We start from the raw sequence: 17,738 nt of genomic DNA on the forward strand, positions 1-17,738 counted from the left end.
TCAATATCGACATTGGATTCACAGATATTTGTACATATTACACATTATTATTATAAACCTTGTGGCAGACAGGCATTTATATAGCGTAACATACCGTCGAGTCATTGTGTAATAAATACAGAGGAAACTAAACACGGAGTGGGACAAACACTGGAAATACACACATATATAACGAAGGGAGACAACTCGCTGTAAATAATTCCAGTTTAAATGGAATTACTCATTCATCACAAAACATAGAACCTTTGAGATATTGAAGATTTACTATTCACCGATTTCATTTACATGTCAATAATGATTTCTTACTAATTAACATTACATCTAAATAAATAAAAATTGGAACTATAGAAATAATTCATAAACCTATCATTTATATATTATTGTGAAAATTATACTTTATGAATAGTTACGTATAACATAACCACTACCCAATTCATTCATAAAATAAATTTAGTACCCGTGTATGCCACAGAGCCTACATATACATTTGATTGTGCCACCTCTACAACTACTATTATTGCAAATTTATACATAAACCAAAAAATGAAAATAATCCAAAATAACTATTTCCAAACTAAACTTTTATTTCTAGCTCTACGACTGAAATTATTAGAAAAAGAATATTCTTAATTTTACTAAACACTTCAAAAGTATCACTTATGTACGCTATCCTATACTTAAAGAATCAATATTTAAGAAAGAAATTGTTTACAGGAAAATATTAACTCAGATTGTTTTGTCTGGGAAAACTTTGAAAATGTTTATACTGAAGTACGTATCAAAGGCAAATATATGTGTAAATGTATCATTTAATTTCCTACATATCATTAAACGTTAACTGATCGCCTCTATACAGTTTTCTATGATAAATGACGCACTTACTAGTATTACATAATCAATTATATTACTTACAATTTTCCGACTGATTTTTCTAAATATTCTTGTAAGCTGACTGAAATATGACATATTCCAGTTCGAAAATATTTCATGCTGACTGAACTCCCTAGAGGTATTACATACTGACTGATGTTCCTACATTGTATTTAGACCGACTGATATTTATGCAAAGTTTTCGATAATGATTGATGTTCCTACACAACATTCCATAATGATTGATGTCCCTACAAAGTATTCCATAATGATTGATGTCCCTACAAAGTATTCCATAATGATTGATGTCCCTACAAAGTATTCCATAATGATTGATGTCCCTACAAAGTATTCCATAATGAGTGATGTTCCTACAAAGTATTCCATAATGATTGATGTCCCTATATAGTATTCAATAATGATTGATGTCCCTATATAGTATTCCATAATGATTGATGTTCCTACAAAGTATTCCATAATGATTGATGTCCCTATATAGTATTCCATAATGATTGATGTTCCTACACAACATTCCATAATGATTGATGTTCCTACAAAGTATTCCATAATGATTGATGTCCCTATATAGTATTCCATAATGATTGATGTCCCTACAAAGTATTCCATAATGATTGATGTTCCTACACAATATTCCATAATGATTGATGTCCCTATATAGTATTCCATAATGATTGATGTCCCTATATAGTATTCCATAATGACTGATGTTCCTATATAGTATTCAATAATGATTGATGTTCCTACAAAGTATTCCATAATGATTGATGTCCCTATATAGTATTCCATAATGATTGATGTTCCTACAAAGTATTCCATAATGATTGATGTCCCTACATAGCATTCCATAATGATTGATGTCCCTACAAAGTATTCCATAATGATTGATGTTCCTACAAAGTATTCCATAATGATTGATGTTCCTACAAAGTATTCCATAATGGTTGATGTCCCTACAAAGTATTCCATAATGATTGATGTCCCTACAAAGTATTCCATGATGATTGATGTTCCTACACAATATTCCATAATGATTGATGTTCCTACAAAGTATTCCATAATGATTGATGTCCCTACAAAGTATTCCATAATGATTGATGTCCCTACACAATATTCCATAATGATTGATGTTCCTGCAAAGTATTCCATAATGATTGATGTCCCTACACAATATTCCATAATGATTGATGTTCCTGCAAAGTATTCCATAATGATTGATGTTCCTGCAAAGTATTCCATAATGATTGATGTCCCTACATAGTATTCCATATGATTGATGTTCCTACAAAGTATTCCATAATGATTGATGTTCCTATATAGTATTCCATAATGATTGATGTTCCTATATAGTATTCCATAATGATTGGTGTCCCTATATTGTATTCCATAATGATTGATGTCCCTATATAGTATTCCATGATGACTGATGTCCCTACAAAGTATTCCATAATGATTGATGTTCCTATATAGTATTCCATAATGATTGATTTTCCTACATAGTATTCCATAATGATTGATGTCCCTATATAGTATTCCATAATGATTGATGTCCCTATATAGTATTCCATAATGATTGATGTCCCTATATAGTATTCCATAATGATTGATGTTCCTATATAGTATTCAATAATGATTGATGTCCATACATAGTATTCCATAATGACTGATGTTCCTACAAAGTATTCCATAATGATTGATGTCCCTATATAGTATTCAATAATGATTGATGTTTCTACAAAGTATTCCATAATGATTGATGTTCCTACATAATATTGCATGGTGACTAATGATCCAACATAATATTCTTTAATGACTGGCGTTTATTCATAGAGTTACATGGTGACTGAAGATCCAACAGTTATTTTTTCTACTGATAGATGTTCATGCATAGTATCCCATATTGACTGATGTTTCTTCATGGTATTCATACTGACTGATGTCCCTACATAGTATTCGATACTGATTTCATACTGGCCGATGTCCCTAGTTTGCCATATATACTGAATGATGTTCCTAGAAAGTATTTGTTGTGAAACCGAGATTTCCCAACAGTTTGTTATACATCACTAATGCCTTAAATCGTGTTTGTTCTAGGTTGTCTTAGATCGCAAATAATTCTGTTCATAGATTGTTAAAATCCTAGTTTTCATTAATAGAATAATGTTGTGTTATTGTAATATCAACAAGACCTTTGTGAACTTCATGAGAGTGTTGAATCGGTCAATTCATATGATTTCACGAAGTTGGACGCCAAACTTCCCGCATAATAGTGACAGCTTATGGTGTTGTGTTCATGACGTAACTTCCTGTCTATAAGAAAGAAATATATATAAAATAGTAAAATTGTTTTTGTATAAGTATTTGTTGCTTGGGGTCACTGTAAGCGGATGGCGGAGTCGAGCCGGTAGGGATCACAGAGTGAACCAAGCGAGGTAACTCCTGTGTATGTTAAGGTATTTTTGTAAGTTTTCGGATAATGTAATTTTATTCAATTAAGTGTGGATTTAATAGTTTTATATTGTAAATTCATATCTATAACCTTTGATGCTTGCGTTCCAAAAAAGGACAAACCACGTCATTTTATTAAAAATTGGAGACCTATAACACTATTGAACATTATATATAAAATAGCATCAGGGGTAATAGCCAATAGAATCAAGTCAGTTTTAAATAAAATTATTAGCAAGGATCAAACAGGAATTTTGGCGGGGAGGTACATAGGGGAAAATACTAGGCTTTTATTTGATGTAATGCAATATACAGAAGAAAATGACATCCCAGGAATGGTTTTAATGGTTAACTTTGAAAAAGCTTTCGATTCGGTCTCCTGGAATTTTTGGTTTTGGAAACGACATATTAAAATGGGTTAAACTTTTCAATTTTAATGTGGGGGCCACTGTAAATCAAACGGGAAATCTTTCGTCTTTTTTCAAAATTAATAGAGGTTGTAGACAGGGCGACCCGATTGCACCATACATCTTCATTTTATGTGTAGAAATCCTTGCGATTCGATTTAGGAATAATAGGAATATACATGGTGTTAATATTGAAAATACAGATATTTTACTATCGCAATATGCAGATGACACTTATTTGACATTAGATGGAACGGAACAGTCTCTGAAAGAATCATTAAAGGAATTGAATATGTTTGCATCTATTTCAGGTTTGAAAATAAATATTGATAAAACAGAGATCATATGGATAGGTAGTAAAAAGTATAGCCAGGAATTTTTTTTTACCTGAATATAACTTACAATGGGGGAAAGAGAGGTTTACATTATTAGGAATCGATTTCTGTGTGGATCTACATAAAATGGTTAAAATGAACTTTGATAAAAAAAATAGTTAAACTAAAATGTATAATCAATGCTTGGAAAAGGAGAAACATAACACCAATAGGGAAAATCCACTTAATCAAATCACTTATGATATCACAATTTAATCATTTATTTATTACACTACCTAACCCAGATGAAAAAACAATAAAAATATCAATTCCGTACTTTTTGAATTTTTGTGGAATAGTAAAGTAGATAAGGTGAAAAGATCTGTTGTAATGCAGGAATATAATAAAGGTGGCTTAAAAATGTTAAATATTCACAATTTTGTTGATTCACTAAAACTTAGCTGGGTAAAAAGATTATATTCATCCTCAGGAAAATGGAAATCACTGTTGTCAAAAGCTGTAAATTTAAATAAACTCTTGAAATTCGAAGGAAATTTTATAAATATAAGTCAAGAAATATCAAGTAATATATTTTGGAAAGATGTGCTAGGGGCATGGTCAAGACTGGAAAACTGTTATAATATGAAAGTAGTCAAAGGGAGATCACTCATACAAACCCCAGTATGGTACAATAACAATATAAGAATTGGTGGTGAGACTGTTTTTTTTATTCAAAATGGCATGAAAAGGGTGTTTATCTGATTAGTGACTTTTTAAAAGATATCAGATCCAAATCTTTTTTCTCATATGAAGAATTTTCAGTTAGATATAACATTAATACAAATTTTTTGATACATAATGGAATATTATCTGCCATTAGAAAATATTTATAAAATTTGGATACAAGTGATATTGAATTGTTATATCCTGTGTTGCCAACACATATTTCAGTATTCCTTTGAAATGTCAAGGGGGTGAAAAGAATATACGAATTATTGAATACCAAAAACACACTTGAAGCCAAGGGCAAAGAAAAATGGGAAGAACACTTTGAATATAATGATGAAGATTGGATAACTATTTATACTCTTCCTTATAAAATAACTAAAAATTCTAAACTGCAGTGGCTACAATTTAGAATTTCTCATCACATTCTAACAACCAACTCTCTACTGTTTAAAACAAAATTATTAAATAACCCTTTTTGTAACCTTTGCCATTCGGATAGAGAAACAATTGTGCATTTATTTTGGGAGTGTGATGAAGTACAAAATCTTTTGGAAAGCTTTGATGAGCTGTTGATTGCATTATACACCCTTTCACAATAAATAAACGAACTTTGTTATTTGGTAAAATAGATAATAACAACAATCCAGCTTTTAAAGTGGACAATCTAATTATTTTACTGATAAAGCAGTACATTTATAGGTGTAGATTTTTGCATAAATCGCTAAATATTCAATCATTTTTGTATTCTATTGTAGATCACTATAAAATACAGAAATTCATTACCAACAAGAAATGCCAGGTTACAAAATACAAATTTGTAAATGATTGGAAGAAATGGGAAAAACTAATACAAATTTTTGGTTAAGACATGTTTATTTCTTACATACAGTTGAACATTGTTATAATTATTTTCCTCCATCTTATTTATATAATTTTTAGGTCTATGACCTCAGCCCTGATATGTCAGTAGTGCCTATATCTAGGTTTTGCCATCGTCTCTCCATCCTTCTCTCGCTCTATTTCCCTCTCTCTTTTTCTCTCTCTTTTTCATAAACAAAATTGATTTTACAGGAATTTCAATCTTTTCATTTTTTTTTCTTCTTCTTTTCTTCTTTCTTCCTCATTTTTTTCTGTGCGTGTAAGTGAGTGCATGTTTAAGATTGGTCGTGTATATGTGTATTGTAAATATATAAAAACTTCTATACGTCTGTTAAATGAATGTAGATGTATGTAAGGAAGTGCATGCGAGTGATATGTATTTGGCTATTGTTTGTTTCGAACTACATGAGCAGACATGTGAGTAAGTGTATGTGTATAAACTGTTTTGTATGTCATTATATATTTGCAAGTGTGTAAGTAGCCTCTGTAGATGGATGTGTGACAAATATTAAAATGTATAAAAGAAAGAATTCTATGATGTACATTTCAGAGAATGTAAGAGATGTGTGATTTGTTTGTATTTATGTATAAATTATTTTCTTCAAAAATAAAACAAATACAAAAAAAAAACCTTTGATGAACCATGAAGTTGGACTCGATGGAAAATAAGTTGTATTTCGTAGTTTAAGGAACATTTAAATATTTCTGAACTTGTGTGAGCCACGCAATGCGGAGTCACAAGAAACTAATTTGAGATAGTTTTTAATAAAAAAAAATCATGCATAACCTGTGCTGAACCTTGAAATCGGTCCTTTGGGAGACATATGTAGGGATTAGTTAAATTTTCATCGTATAACCTTTTGTGAGTCGTGAGTCGAACCATCAGGAAAATAACTTATCTGTAGGATTCATCTTAAATAAAGGTAACCGGTACCCGGTAAAGATCTACTAGCATGGCAATATATACTTTTTTTTTTTTTTTTTTTTTCTTTTTTTTTTATAATTTTTTTTATTTTCCAAAAACACATATATCATTAACAGTCAATAATTTTAATATATCACATGCACACTACTGTGCAATATATACTTAATAATCAATAATCTAAATACAAAAAAATGCATCTTCAATAAAAACTCTTCTTTTATATCAAATCATTGTTTATCAGTTTCATTCAGAAAATTAAAAAAAAAATTTTTTTTTTTCTTCTTAATATGTTATTTCAAAGAAAACGTATGTCTAAACTCAGGAGAGAGAGAAAAATATTCTGAAAATACTCATTACAGCAATTATTGCTGCCGCTGACAGCATGGTGCCAATGTTGTGAGAGATTGACTGACGTTTTATGTCAACATTCTTTGTCAATTAAAATTAACTTATTTGTTAAATATTGCTATTTTGGGGTTGGTATAACTTCTTATAAAAAATGTACGTTGAAAATAACATAATTTCACTACAGGTAAGTTGAGCATTGGATACTTCATCTGTATCTCAATTTAGCTTTATTGATAAACACTTAACATATATGTTTTGCTATTCATTATGTTCAAATAACATGATTGGTAGAAAGTTGGAATATTTACAGCAAACTCAAGTTCTCTCTAAATGCAAATGAAAGTAGAACTCACATTTTCGGATTTGAAAACAATTATCAGTGTTGATATTTCATAATCGATTATTTGGAATCGATTGCCTTTCCGATTAGATATCGATCATCTGGACAACATACAACATAGGACTCCATATTGACTGATGTTCCTACATAACATTCTACACTGAGTGATATTGCTATTTAGTATTTTATACTGACTGATATTCCTATATAGTACTCCATACCGACTGATGTTTCTACATAGTATGTCATACTGACTGATATTGCTATTTAGTACTCCATACTGACTGATGTTCCTACATAGTACGCCATACCGACTGATATTCGTACATACTACTCCATACCGACTGATATTCCTACATAGTACTCCAAACCGACTGATATTCCTACATAGTATTCCATACTGACTGATGTTCCTACATAGTATTCCATACTAACTGATTCCCCTGTTTTGTATGTGAGATGTATGCTATGCCGAGTCTTGTTTTCATTTAGTTCCCAATGTGGATTGTGATGTTCATACAATTCGAAGTGTTCCATTCCGACTGATTTTCCTTAATGAATAATATTCACAATATCATTCCGGCAAGATGCCATGCTCTGTACCAAATATCCTCAAATGTCCTCAAAAAGAGTATTCGATCTTGACCCCTGTACCAACTTAGTATACTCTATTATGACTGGGATTTGAAATAAATCAGGACATCTAACTATACATAACACACGCATGACAATCTGAGTGTCTGTGTTAAACAGATATTAAGGCATCAGTGGATAATCAAGTAAAATATTTATAATCAAGAGGATTGGTGAGCTGTAAACAGGTGATTTTTATCTAACAGAATGGCGATGCATCTGAATGCTGTCCCAGTATGTCTCATAGCTCATGAAAACTGTATGGAAGTCCGTCCGTCCAAATCGACCGAAATATCTGTGTATTATAGTTACGTGTAAAAACAAATAAAACTAGAATTACAAAACATTATATGTTTATTATATAATAACTAATTAAACAATTACAACAAATTCCGGGTATTCGGAAATACTATTTTGATAATTTTTCTAATAGGACATTATATGTCCATACGATGAAGTGAAATGTTGAGTAGAACACGAACACCGTCCACAAGACGACGGAATAACAACACGTAAACAGTGAATTATGACAACGATCATCTGGCTAAGATTTAGCGGAGTTTGTCGGTCTGCAGCCACAGTCGCCAACAGCACACTTGCAATCGGAAAATCCTGTGCACCCTATGCCGCAAGTACATGGTCCTACAATAAAACATGTGGAATATGTCATTTATATATACTACAAATGTATGACCAGTAAAGTCAGCACGATGAGTCACTACTGGGTAACATCACTTGTCATATTATTGATTTTTATCCTACATATAAAGTATATTACTACTGTAAATCACTTATATTTCGCGTGGGATTTATTTTCGCGTTAATTCGCGAGGATAGTCAAACGCGAATTCAAATCCCTCGCGAATATTCATATAAGAATGACAAGAATAAGTGGCGTCCATTTTGAATCAATCGTAGTCTTTTGTTAGTGAACAGACATCGCCGTTAAAGTAAAAATAGAATGATAAACTTTATACTTATATATCAGACTGTAATTTCATATCACAATACACTACATATCAACGGGCGTGAAAGCTTTATTTACATTGAAAACAACTTACTTCATTCTCCACATTCGCGAATTTAAAGTTTTATGTATTCGCGAATAAGTCGAATGAAGTGAGTTCGCGAAATTAAGTACTCACGAAATATAAGTGATTTACAGTATATTGTATGGCATTTAGATATAAAAGTTTGTAATATTATAATTCTAACAAATCATTACAACGAATAAGACTTAAAATATTGTTGAAATGAATGCAATGTGAGTGACACATCGATGCGTTTACATTAACAATTGATATAATCCGAAAGTTATATGGAAGCAGAAAATGTTTTAGATAATCACTTGTATAACACATCAAATATAACGGTTAATCTCATTCTCATATCCCTCAAGAAATAGCGAAAACAAATTTCAACTGTCAAACAAAAATAAAAATGACGTCATGTCATTATTTGATCTAGAATGTGACACACTGTCAGTAGAATCCACATCGATATTGGGTTGATAATTTGAGATCTACATATGAATCATTACACATTTGTATCATTATGGTATCATCTTCTTGAACTTACCAGAACAATAGCATCTAACTCCACACGTTGGACATTGGCATGTTCCATCACAGTTGCAGCCGGTAGTATCGCAGCATGTTTCCTTGTAACATTCCTCCAATAGGCAGATGGCGGCACCTGGTAATGAAATAGTTCTAATTTAACCTTTATGAAGATATGTCTCATACGACTTTTAAAAATGGACCTGGCGTGTATTTAGTTGTCAATTTTTACCGTGACCTTAGTACGATCTCATGATAAACAATGATCACTGAAAATAATCTATTAAACGAATCATTCGGATTTACCTACATTAGGATGTGTTACTATAAAAGAAAGACTCGGGTATTAAAATAAAACTCATTTGATAAATGGTATCATCTTTTCATCTTTTGAATGTCCCCGAATTGGCCGTGTAATATGATATTCGCGAGTAACGGCAAACTCAATATCAAGTCACTGGGTCTCTTCGTCATTGAGAAGAAGTCATATTTGACCCGTTGTTACCATCAAAGTAGAGTCAGAGTAATTCTTTTGGACAACTTGCAATTGGAAAAGGTTCATTCGAGCATGCTTTTAAATCTCCGAGCCTCTTAGTAGTTTAATCGACTGTACACATTCCCTATCAAAATTACTCTTATTATTTACCTGTTTTCTCTTAGAAATTATTTAATCGCTGTATCAAATAGTCATAAATCATGCTACAAACGGAGATGGTCATGTTTTACGTTATTGGGCTGATGAATTGAATTTTAAGTCAAAGGAAATACTTATTACAAGAAAGATTACATAATATTTCAAAATACCAGAAAAGAAAAAATGCAATAAACCTTTGGATTGTACTTCAACCAACCAATAGGAAAATTGATATCATTGTCATCATAAAGGTTCATACATTACTTATTTCACTCTAGGCCAAGGTCAAACTTTATTTCCTTCCAATATCTAGGCAATATAATAAACAGCAGACAAAACTGAATAACTTAAATCATTTGTTACCATTCAAGAAGCTTACGGACATATTCCAATATATATAATTGCTTAGGGATTAAAGCATCTCTCAACACATACTCAATATATAATAGCTGTTCAGTTAAGTTCTATAATACCCCTTACGGCTCATCGCTTTAAAAAATACATGTACACCTATATACAAATGTAAAAAAATAATAACAAAAAAGCTGGCATTCTCACCAACAAATACCAAATTTTCATAGTGGAGAGGGGAAATCATAATAATATTTGCACATAAATCTTTTTTGCTCACAGTTTTTAGAAGTTGAGTAACATTGAACAAACGTAATCGACTCTAATGATAATATATCTCTAATTCATCATATTGCCTTCAAAATTAGAATTTCTATAATACATTTTCGTGCGTAATTTTGTACACACAAATTTGTAAAGTAAACATTTAGCAGAACAATTGATCTTTTCTTTACATTCTTGTTTTTTCTGATGTTTAACAAACAATCTGATGTGTACAAGAACATTCATACTGCCATATCAATGTACCCAACACCTATTCTAAAAAGATTGTATATCTTACCGTCAGACATCCTAGACGAAATATATTTCCTGTTAAATCGACTTGGAACTGTTTGTAAAGATGGTTTGAGTATGATGTAGGAATCAGTGACGCCCTATTTATATATAAAATGGGAATCCATAAGCCGTGTGCAAATGTTTATGTCGTGTGCAAACTATTCAATGAGTTACAGGCCGTGTGCAAAGAAAACGGGAAACCACCAGTCGGAACACCTCGCTTTCGTCCATCGAGCTTAGCTTAGTAGAAAATAACGAGGAGTTCCGATTGGAAAAACAACAACAAACCAGTTAATTAATGGGGCCGCGTGCATCAGGAATGTCGTGTGCATCACAGAAGTGATGTTGATATTAAGTACATGTATGTGAACTTACTTTAAAGGGGGAGCTGCCCTATAAATAGCTCGAGATCTCACGAGATTTTCATAATGGACGTGGCAATTTCAAAATTAAGCAGCCCCCTGCTTCAGCTTAAAAATCACTGAATAACAGTAGACTTATCAATTAGTTTGTAATGAAATTTGTCACATACATTCATCTAACTGGTAGTTACATACAGAATGAAAATTAGAAAAGGCAATGTTGTAATACGTGTGTAATGTAGAGAAATATATTTGAATTTCAGCTTTGTGTTGTGTTGAGTGGTTTTGATTGACAGGGTCAAAGGTAATATTTACATGCAAGAAAGCGGGAAATCTAAGCATGGCTTACCTTTAGAGGAGAGCAATTGTAGAAGATGATTGAACTATGTATCCAAAACACTGTGAAAAGCTATTGTTTTATTTAGTACCATTTATGACCTAAATATGGTACACCTGGTAAATTAGGGTATAAAGTTCTGACTTTTTCAATCAAACAAGATGGCATTAATTCTCTCACTGATCCAATCCAAACAATTTTTTCATTATCCGTTTGCCTGCGTAATGCTACTGTCTTTCTTTCCAAATAGCGTGGATCTCTCCACACACCTCGATCAGATAACATTTTCCAGAATTTCTTGTATTTAGATTTCCTTACTAAATTGTTTCCCTCTCTGGCACACTGACCCCTGCCTAGCCATGACTGATTAGTGTGTGCGACACATGGGTAGCATAGGCAGTGTGGACATTCCTCTGGATGGCTACACAGGTGGTTATCTTCAGCAGTACTGGGGTCATCATCTCCACCATCACTACACACGTTTGTTTCTATACATTGCTCTTGTCCTGGCTCTGTATCCTTCGTTATCTTTCCAATTTCACTACACACGTTTATTTCCATACATTTGTCCTGTCTTAGCTCTGTATTCTGTGTTATCTCTCCAATTTGTTGACTTGTCTCTGTTGTTTCACTTATTATATCTAGATCCCATTCCCAATGATTGAAAAATGCTTTTATGGCCTCCTTTTGTTCACATGTTACTCTGATGGTCAAAATTAAATTGCTATTTTCCACATTACTAGCCATAATCACTTTCGTATAATCACCGATTAATTCCAACACTGCAACAACAAAGATCCCAGCATGAAATGAGCGGGACAGGGGCCCCGGGTTGGTATGACAAATGGGTTTTATGCTGTACCTTGATAGAACAATGTAAGGATCATTAAAGGGGATTTAATTTTCATTTAATTTTAATCGCTTATCATTACTTTTGAAAAGGGAAATATGACTGAAATGAATAAACTTCATCAATTATAGAAGTGTTGATTATACTTGTCACTCCAAAACTTTACCATAGAAACAGAAAATGAATTATCTTATTGCAAATAACCTATCTGCCCCCTCTACACATACAAGGTACAGTATAAGGAATCCATTGTTTTTGGCGGGGACATATTCCATTATGAGGATAGGGAAGCTACCTTTATTGACTGTAACCAATTTTGTTTATAATTATTTTGCAATTTTATTCTAAATAATATTTATTTGAAACATATTGTCTAAAACATTTTTGAAACTGAAAAATGACGAAGATAGCATATGATATTAGTGTGATTTTAAGGAAAAATAAAGACTCTCCCTTTGAAATGGCATTGTCCAACTATACCCACCAGTTTCCATCTAGTTTTATGTATTCCTGTTAATGTCAAAATGGCAGAATCAAGTAGAATCAGAGAACTCAATCGAGAAATGAACCAAAGGAAAAAGAGACCAAGTGACAATCCTACAGATCAACAGAAAAGAAACAAAAAAAGAAAAGAACAGGTGTCAACTAAAGTGAGAGCCCGATTTGAGTTCATGTGTAATGATGAAGCAGAAAAGTGCCACATTTTCAACAAAATGGATACAATAAAAATGAAGTTAGGAGAAGGGAAGATATCTAACATTGGGACAAAAGATCTTCTGAACACTGTTTTTGACTTTTACATAGAAAACAACTTGACATCAAGGTCAGCAAGAGATAATATATGCTCTACATCAACATCATCTGAAGTACCGCCATCGTATCAATATCTTGAGATGGAAAATGCTCTTAATGAAAGTATATTTGTGGCAACACCTTCAGCAATTACCAATTTTCTCCAAAAAATTCAGAATCATCAGCAGAGTTGTTCCAGTGAAATACAAGTGAAAACAGAAGAAAAGTTTAGGCATGTCAGCAAATTCATCATGAAATGCAGTGAAGGGCATACGTTGAACTGGTATTCATCCCCACATGTGGAAGGAGGAAAGCTCTTCGGTAACCTCAAGTTAGCGCATGGCTATTTCTCATCTGGCATGTTACCTGCTCAGTTTGATAAATTTTGTAAAGGAGCATATCTTGGAACGATGGGAGAAAAATATTTGTCAGATTTACAGGATAGCTATGCACCAATTGTGAAGGAATTGTCTAAAAAAGCACTGGAAGACGCCCTCCACGAGGAAATAGCATTTTCTGTTGCTTCCGATATGGAAGATGGTATTGGCATCATGACTGATGCAAGGCACTGCTGGCGGCGAAATTCAAAATTCACGGATGTTGTATGCTTGGGAGATTTAACGCACAAAGTGCTAAAAATTGAAACAATCAGCAAAATAGATGATTCTTGCAGTCAGCGACATGAACTTATTGGTGTCCGAAGGATATACGACTATTTAGATGAAGAACAAGTACCTGTAAAACACCACGCCCATGACAATAATGCTTCCGTTATTAAATACGTTCGGGAGGAGAGAGGGGATACACAGAACTGCAATGACACTTGGCACATGACAAAAAGCATAGGAAGAGCGGCAAAGAAAATAACACAGGGAACAAAGAAGAATCACGGGAAAACATGGCACAACGAACTCTCTGACAAAGCAGCATCTATACGAACACACATATACTGGTGTATACAAAATTGTGACAAAGACGCCAATAGGCTAAGACAAAACATTTCCAACATTTCTGAGCACTACAAAGGAAATCATAAAGCATGTGACAGAAAATCAAGATGCAAATCTGATCCAGGCTATGAAAGCACGAAAAATACTATAAGGTCTCCAGAGGCTGAAAAAATGTTGAAAGATTTCCTTTTAAAATTACAAGTACATGTATACAAAAATGCTGAAGATTACTGTTATTGTAAAGACACACACTACGTGGAATCATTCAACAATTCCCTCCTACAGTACCATGACAAACGGATTGTATTTAATGAATGCTCTTACAAAATGAGAATCAATCTTTCGATTCTAGACTGGAATGAGCATGTTGATAGGCCAATTACATCAAGGCAAACCTTATTTGAAGACATGAAAACACCAAGACAAAAGTTAGGGTCCTCTGTCCACAAAAGGAAAACATACAATTTTCGTGAATACATATGGGTTCTGTGGATGGAGCATATGTATACCAGCTAGATGAAAAAGTTGTGTATGAAATATTTATTACAAATTTTACATTTAACAAGATACCGGTGTCAGTGTTGTAATAGTGATTTATGTGTGACCATATTGAAAACAAACTGGAAATTTACTTCATCAATGATAGCGGTAAGGTAGGACAATGGTGCTTTGTTTATACATGTGCTCCCTGTATTGTTATCAGCTCTGTGTCTAAAATTAGATTGCAGTGTGTATCCAAGCCCTAGCAGCCTGCCCTTAACTCCTCCCTTTACACTAGTCACAGGCTAAAAATGCTGCGGTACCCTGGTACCGCATGTTGGGGGTTTAAGGGATAAGCATAGTAAGTTGTAAGTACTATCTTAGTGACTTACACTGACCATGGTCGTATACAATGTTAATATTCTTGTAATCATGAACTCCCACACGGTGACAGGTAACTTGTTAGTGCCGTGTACAAGACTATGGTCATTATTCAGAAGCATTGTCAGCTTAACGACAAAAAAATATCAAGACAAAATATTGTATATCTGCTATACGTAACTTATAAACCATGTATGTTAAACGTGTCCGTAATTATGGAATATGGTATTTCCTTTCAGATTTTGTTTGTGGTTAAGTCTTAGTAATACATCCTGTAACTGTTGGTTTCCAACATATTAGAAACGCCAGCAAATTAGGAACGAGATCTCTATTTAAATTCGCCAGTGGATTCAAAATCATAAAATGGGAATCCGTGTGCAAATGTTTACGCCGTGTGCAAACTATTCAATGAGTAACAGGGCGTGTGCAAAGAAAACGAGAAGACTTACAGGCCGTGTGCAAAGAAAACGATAATCCACCAGTCGGAACACCTCACTTTCGTACATCGATCTTAGCTTTGTAGAAAATTACGAGGAGTTCCGCTTGGAAAAAAACAAAAACAAACCAGTCAATAAAGGGCCGTGTGCATAAGGAATGTCGTGTGCATCACAGAAGTGATATAAAGTATGTGAATTTACTTCTAGGATTAAACATTGTAAGTGGTACATTTTGTCTAAATTCTTTACACATGACCATGGTTTGATGCTATGTTAATTTTCTTATCATTATGAATGCCCACACGGTGACTGGTAGCTGGTTAGTGTCGTGTACAGGACTTTGGTCATTATTCAAAAGCATTGTCAGCTTAAAGACAAACAATATAAAACAAAATACTGTACATTAATAGTTCCATTTTAAATGTAATTGCTAAATCATCACAATACATAGAAGCTTTAAGGTAATGAAGATTTCATTTAAGTTATATCAATAATAACCTCTATTTAATATTACAGCTAAATTGATCAGAACTATCATTTATATATGATTATGAAAGCATGCTATATAGATACTTGCATAGTATCATTACTACCCAATTCATATATAAAATAAATGAAATACCTGTGTATGGCACAGAGTCATCATATACAATAAATCCTGCCACTTCTACAATATTGAGAAATCAAAATACAAAAATAACCATTTCCAAACTGAACTTTACTTTTAGTTCTTTGACTGAAATTATTAGAATAAGAATGTTCCTAATTATACTAAACACTTCAAAATTATCACATTTTTACGTTATCCTACACTTATAAGAATTGATATTTAACAACGAAATAGTTTACAGGAAAACGATAGTAACTCATATTGTTCTGTCTGTAATAACTTGGAAAAGGTTTATACTGAAATACGTCTGATATAGATAATATGGTAAGTATCAAGTACAAATATTTGTATAAATGTATCGCTGATGTTCCTACATATTATTAAATGATAACTGATCCTCTCTATGCAGTTTTCTATGATGAATGAATTTCTTACTAGTATTACATATTGAATGATATTACCTATACTATACCGAATAATGCTTCCATCACAGTATATTCCAGATCGAAAATAACCCATGCTGACTGAAATTCCTACACAGAATTCCATTCTGACTGATGTTCCTGGATAATATTCTATACTGACTGATGTTCCCACATAGTATTTTATACTGACCGATGTTCCTATATAGTATTCCATACTAACTGATGTTTCTAGAAAGCATAACATATACCGCGTCATATCCCTACACAGTATTCCGTATTGAATGATGTTCTTATATGTTGTTCCTTAGTGACTGATGTTTCTACATAACATTTCATACTGATTAATATTCCTACATAGTATTGCATACTGATTGATGTTCCTGCATAATATCTTAAACTGGCTGATGTCCCTGAATAGTAATCTATTAGGATTCCAGACTGACTGAAATTTCTGAAAAGTGTTATATACTGATTCCATACTGACTGATGATGCTACATTTTTAATATTTAATATTTCATATTGCTTAAAAGCTGGTTGCTGTTCGTACAAAGTATTCTATAGTGATGGGGTTCATTCCTAGTATTCTAACTGAGTGATGTTCTTACATAGAATTCCAGACTGATACAGAGCGCTCCATACTGACTGATGTTCCAGCAAAGTATTCCATTCTTACGGATGTTCCTAAGCAGTATTTCATACTGACAGATGTTCCTACATAGCACTCCATACTGACTGATGTTCCTACATAGTACTCCATACTGACTGATGTCCCTGCATTGTATGTGAGATATAAGCTATGCTGTCTCTTTTTTGGCATAGCCGTCTAATTTTGTTTTGGCGCCGGATATGACGCGACAGGTGGCGTTTCTGGTCAAGATGAAGTACGTGATTGGTCAATGTAGCGGTCAATGCAAAATGCAGATATACAGTTTAAAACGAAACAAAGTTAAAGGGACCTCACGGTAAACCAATATTTATTTTGTATTTTCTATCATATTATTGGGTATATCTTTAAAAAAAATAACCTTCTGAACAATAACCATTCGAATTTGATGATGTATGTACATACAAACATCAATTATCAATTGTTAAAAGGTTTT

The 17,738-nt window shown here is 32.8% G+C and overlaps 1 protein-coding gene across 1 annotated transcript; it reads right to left on the minus strand.

Annotated features, from left to right (window-relative positions):
- Positions 1–8,247: 8,247 nt before the first annotated feature.
- Positions 8,248–11,102, minus strand: LOC117318261 (metallothionein 10-Ia-like). Its single transcript, XM_033873271.1, has 3 exons — positions 11,018–11,102; positions 9,490–9,606; positions 8,248–8,553 (listed from the first exon to the last, which is right to left on the minus strand). The coding sequence occupies exons 1-3, from the start codon at positions 11,025–11,027 to the stop codon at positions 8,456–8,458; spliced, it is 225 nt and encodes a 74-aa protein (XP_033729162.1). The 5' UTR covers positions 11,028–11,102; the 3' UTR covers positions 8,248–8,455.
- Positions 11,103–17,738: the final 6,636 nt, after the last annotated feature.

Source organism: Pecten maximus, chromosome 2 (genome assembly GCF_902652985.1).
Source record: "Pecten maximus chromosome 2, xPecMax1.1, whole genome shotgun sequence".
Taxonomy (NCBI): domain Eukaryota; kingdom Metazoa; phylum Mollusca; class Bivalvia; order Pectinida; family Pectinidae; genus Pecten; species Pecten maximus.